Source organism: Cryptomeria japonica, chromosome 5 (genome assembly GCF_030272615.1).
Source record: "Cryptomeria japonica chromosome 5, Sugi_1.0, whole genome shotgun sequence".
Classification (NCBI taxonomy): domain Eukaryota; kingdom Viridiplantae; phylum Streptophyta; class Pinopsida; order Cupressales; family Cupressaceae; genus Cryptomeria; species Cryptomeria japonica.
The window spans coordinates 85,628,840-85,634,312 of record NC_081409.1 but is presented as its reverse complement, the minus strand read 5'-3'; the positions used below and the strand labels follow the sequence as shown (position 1 = coordinate 85,634,312).

Genomic DNA, 5,473 nt, shown 5'->3' with positions numbered 1-5,473 from the left:
ACCAAATTCAAATTGCAATTGCCGCCCTACAAAGTTAATGATGTGGTTCTTCATCCGGTCAAACACAGGTTGTCAAGGAGCTATTCTCAACAATGAATGGAGGAGTCGCAGACAGAAAAGAGTTTTTAATGGGAAATCCAAGAATTCATGGGGATACGCCACCAGAACATACAACATAGCGAAACTCTTTGGCTATTGCTCATAGAGTCTGGTAATGGAGACGGGCACGACAGATTAGGGTTTCGTTCAGTGAAGAGATGATGAATAATGAAGGAGATGACATGACATTTTTGTAAAGGGCAATGGCTACGCAGCGGACAAAACAAATTAAACATATAAATTATTATAAAAAAATTAAATATATAATTCATTATTTATAATATTTATTATTTTACTCATTATAACTTTTAAAAAATGAAAACATAATAAATGAGAAAAACAAAGATAAAAGTTACTTAACAATAAAAAATATTATATACACATTTAAAAATTTATATAAAAAAACAAATAAAATAATAATATAAACATATAAAAAACTTTATATAAAAATGAAAAAAAAAATAAAACAAACATAAAAAAAAAAACCTCCTTCTGAGTAGTCCGAACAGAGACATCTCGGTTCCAAAAAAAACAAAATTAAAAACATTTTGATGGGACCGTTTGAGTGGACGGTGATGGCATGGGGGATGGGGATGGGAAGGCATGGCATGGGCGGGCCGTTTTGTGCGCTGCGTAGCCATTGCCGTCCCTAAATACCATAACAACTAGCCTTCTGCCATTCATTTTGATGACTTCGGAAAAATAATGTCGTTCTGTAAACAGATGGCGTGGGATGTCGTTGACCTAATTCTTATTTGTTGCTATTTGGCCACCCCTGCCGTTGCACAATGCAATCCGGAATGGTGTGGATCCCAGAATGTCAGTTTTCCATTTTGGATATCCAATTCGAGTTGTGGGCTTCCCGGATTTCAGATCAAATGCATACAGAAGGAGAACGGGAATCGGAGTCTATTTCTTGGAACTTCTGTAAATTCAACAGAAACGGATCTTGAGATCCCGGAGATGAGTTACGCCGGCTCTCTGGTAATAAATTCCACTGATCTAAAAGCCATCTCGTGTAATTATACAAACGATGCCTCTCTCAATTTCACGCTACCTGCGGATGGCCCCTTCACCATTTATTCTTCCAATAAATTCGTGGTCATTGGTTGCAGCGCAATAGGTTCTTTCAGTCTTAAAGCTGGGGGAGGGGCATGTCGATCTGCATGTATAACACAGTATGATCCAAGCTACTGCAACACCTATGGTTGCTGTGAAGCTGGTATTCCAGGAAATGAGAGGGCGATAAACTTCACGGGTGGGGGAAACTGCGGATTCTCCACTATTCTGGACCCAGATACTTGGAATTTGCCTCAAGGCGAACTTGGTTTGTATGCGAGGGGTCATTACGGCATGCGCCTCCAGTGGGGCATCGGCAATGGAAATTGTTCCACGGCCAAAGGAAAAGCGAATTACTTTTGCGCCGATGCAGGTGAATGTTTGAACACAACACGGGGCGCCTATGTATGCAAATGTCTTACGGGCTATGAAGGAAGTGGGTACTCTAAAGGCACCGGTTGCACAGGTATGATCTCCACACTTTTCAAATTTAGTACCGTTTTCTCCTATCATATGGTCTCTTTTATCAGTGCTCCCTTTTAGATTTCCCTCACTCTTTGAAGATAAAAATGGATGGACACAGATGTGGATGAATGCAGTGAAGGAGGCTTAAACCAGGGCTTTGAACCATCGCAGGGGGGTATATGTCATAATCTTCCTGGCACTTACAACTGTTCATGTGCAAAGCATTACAGGGGAGACGGCTTTCAAAACGGGACAAGATGCCAGTCGCCGAGCTCAAATAACTCTCTAAGATCTGCAATTATAGGTAGCTGGATTACTTTTGCAGTTCTATTGATGACAATGATAGTATATTTCTTGATTATCATCTTATTTTACAGATTGAATTTCTCACTCATAATAATTTATTTAAAAATCTTTTTATTTAGATGTGTGTTCTTCATAATATTTTAAACCCAAAAATTATTATTAAGAATTTGCTGTTCGCTGATTCGACAGGCTTTCTTTCTTCATTCGTTGGAGTTTCATTTGCAGCATGTGGATTATTTTGGTGCCTGAGGAGGCGACAGTTGAAGTATGCTGGTGACAAAAATTTCATAGAAAATGGGGGGGTTGAGATGGAGGAACGCATAGCTTCCATGGGAGGTAGAAAAAGCCTTAGAATGTTTTCTGAAATCGAGTTAAAAACAGCCTCAAACAATTACTCAATAGAGTTAGGGAAAGGTGGCTTTGCAACCGTGTACAAAGGAGTTCTACCAGATGGCATGCCAGTGGCGATCAAAAAGCCCAAATCATTTTCCCCTGAGTTCAATAACGAAATTGTGGTTTTATCCCACATCAATCACAGAAATGTAGTGAAATTGATTGGTTGTTGTCTCCGTACTCAACTTCCTTTGCTTGTCTACGAATTTGTGCCGAATGGAACACTCTTTCAACATCTACAGTCTCCAGAGAAGCACTTGTCCTGGGAAAGAAGGCGACAGATTGCAATAGAGACTGCAGAGGGTATAGCGTATGTACACCGCGAAGCTTCTCAGCCTATTTTCCATCGTGACATAAAATCATCGAACATTCTCCTAGATGACAGATTTACTCCAAAAGTGGCAGATTTTGGTATTTCTCGTCTGCGACCTTCTGACGAAATGCATCTCAGCACCCTTTTCCCTTCTGGCACTCCAGGTTATGTGGATCCCGAATTCATAAGAAACAACCAATTTACAGAGAAGAGTGATGTTTATAGCTTTGGTGTTGTTTTGCTCGAGCTTCTCACTGGTTTAAAACCCTTGTTGTCTCGACAAGATCAGATGTACACTTTATACGACCATGTGCTATCTGCAATTAACGGCGGCTGCTTAATTCAAATCTTAGATCCCAAAGTCGTGGATGAGGAAAATCAAGGGCAGATGGAGAATATGGCAAAACTCGCCAAGGCATGTTTGCACGAGGAAGGAATGGCAAGGCCGTCGATGAGAGAGGTAGTGGAGGAGCTTGTTTGGATAAGAGCAACTTCAAAACAGGCAGGACTTTTAAATAGGGATGCGACTCTCCCTATGGAGAAGGCACGTTCCACACGGACAACACTTGAGCATTATAGCGGGCGACTCCTCGATGAGAATACTTCATGGGATCATCACACTTCTCTCTCTCATACTCATACTGCATCTGAGGACCCTTCGAGTTCGTTGATTCAGATGTCAAATATGAATGGAAGATAATCGAGAGGAGACAAAGTAAGGATACCCGTTCCTATTAAGTATTTTTTTTTTTTAAGAGTAGGGTTTGCTTTTAAAGTTGAAATGGATATCTATTTTATATGGGTTAGAGCTTTTCATTGGTACATTCATTTCGAATTGTTTCATTAATGATTTATATAGGGGAAAGGATCCAGTAGTTGAGCATGTATCAATTGTTGTGAGGGTTGTTGATACCTTTTGTTCCAAAAATTGAACAAATAAAACCTATTGTTTGAAACAAAAAATATCAATTTTTGGTTAGGAAATGTACCAACAGTTGTTAGGAAATGTACCAATAGTTGTTAAGAAATGTACTAATATTGTAAAAAGTAACCAATCAGGTGATGCCATGCCAGCTGCACAACTATTGGAGCCTCTTTTGCACGCCTTTTGGTCTCACTTTTTTTGGGGGCTGTTTTGGACACCTTGGCAAAAAGCATGCTGATGTGGCATCATATTTGATGATGTGGCCTTGAAACCTTAGTTATAAGTAGGGGACTTGACAAGTAAGCTGCTGTAAAAAAATCGGAGTGATTTGAAATTTCCAAGTAGGATTTTGAGAAGCGCGAAGTTAGGGTGCACAACTATTGGGTCCTTTCCCCTATAAGTTGTTATTTCTAATTGTAGGGTACTAGTGTGCAACATAAAATATATTAAAATTTTTTATTATTATTATTATTTATTTCAACAAGGATCTAAGTAAAGCTATATAAACTATATTCCAAGAGAAAATGTATCAATTAATATATATATATATATATATATATATATATATATATATATATATATATATATATATATATATATATATATATATATATATATATATATATATATATATATATATATATATATATATATATATATATATATATAAGATCATGAGGGTTGGTTATTTATGGGATTTTGAGTCATAAATAAATGTTGCATTAAGTTTAAAATTTTGTATAAGGATTTAAAAAATTATATTCATATGGTTTCTACTTATGTCAATTGCTAGGTTTGTAATGCATCATGTGAAACATGAATATTGGATGTAATTGGAAAATGAGATAGTGGAAAATGTAATGTTTTTATGAGATGAATCCATGTAAAAATTTAATTTAGTTTCATAGTCAATTTCCATGTTTTAGCATAGTATGACCCTATCTCTAGTAAGAATCTTAGAAATCCTAGATAAAGATTTACAACATGTTTTGTATTCTTTATAGCCTCTTTCATAGATGCAAATCATGCCACCTGAAATTATATAAATGTCGAAAGAGTGGGATAAGACCCTTAAAATTTAGTGTACTAACAAATGGAGGTGTAGGCTAGAGGTACTACACCAGCTTACCTCTCATCATAGTTCTAATTTTTCAAGAGCTTCATGAGAATGTATTTTGTAAATGTTAAATCTATATAAAAAAATACTTTTATCATATATCATCATGGAAAAATATCTCAATGTTAAATGACAATATTTTGTAACAAAAGGTTACGTTCTTGTTGTATATAATCCATTAATATTTGTTTTTGCACATAGCTCAATAAAATAACACGTATTAGATTATGATGATCAATTGGGTGTTCCTCCATCTCACATTAGAAGAAAAATAGGGTTCTTAAGATCAAAACCTATATTATTTTTTATGAGATAAAAGGAATCTCAAAATTTCATCATTCACTTTTACTTTATTTCGATACATTTAAGGAGTGGGTAATAATGAGGGGGAGAGAGGATACACAACCTCCTCTACAAATAACACCTCTACATGTCCTAAATACATTCTGGCATGCACTAGAACCATAGTCTACAAGGCCCTAATTTATAGTCATAGTAACAATAACAGTTGTAGGTGCATCAAACATATTGCTTTATGATCTATCAATTCTAACACTTGTTCCCTTTACATTATAATACAAAGTCTCACTAGTTGTAATACTTTCAACATAGGGAAAATGTGAGGCTATATTTTAAATAGTTTCTCTAATATAAGCTCTATAAAATGTGTGTATAAAGAAAAATGTTGTTTTTAAATTTTAATTAAAAGAGAAATGGTGAAATACTTATTGTAACATTCGATGAAGTCGTGACAATTTATACAAAGGTTAACCAGATCTAACAACCACAATAGTTG

General features: G+C 36.0%; 1 protein-coding gene across 1 annotated transcript; it reads left to right on the top strand.

The window, feature by feature from the left end:
- The first annotated feature begins 804 nt into the window (after positions 1 to 804).
- On the top strand, positions 805 to 3,353 carry LOC131054694 (wall-associated receptor kinase 1). Its single transcript, XM_057989253.2, has 3 exons — positions 805 to 1,624; positions 1,742 to 1,927; positions 2,119 to 3,353. Exons 1-3 carry the CDS (start codon positions 805 to 807, stop codon positions 3,333 to 3,335), a joined length of 2,223 nt encoding a protein of 740 aa, XP_057845236.2. The 3' UTR covers positions 3,336 to 3,353.
- The last annotated feature ends 2,120 nt before the right edge of the window (positions 3,354 to 5,473 follow it).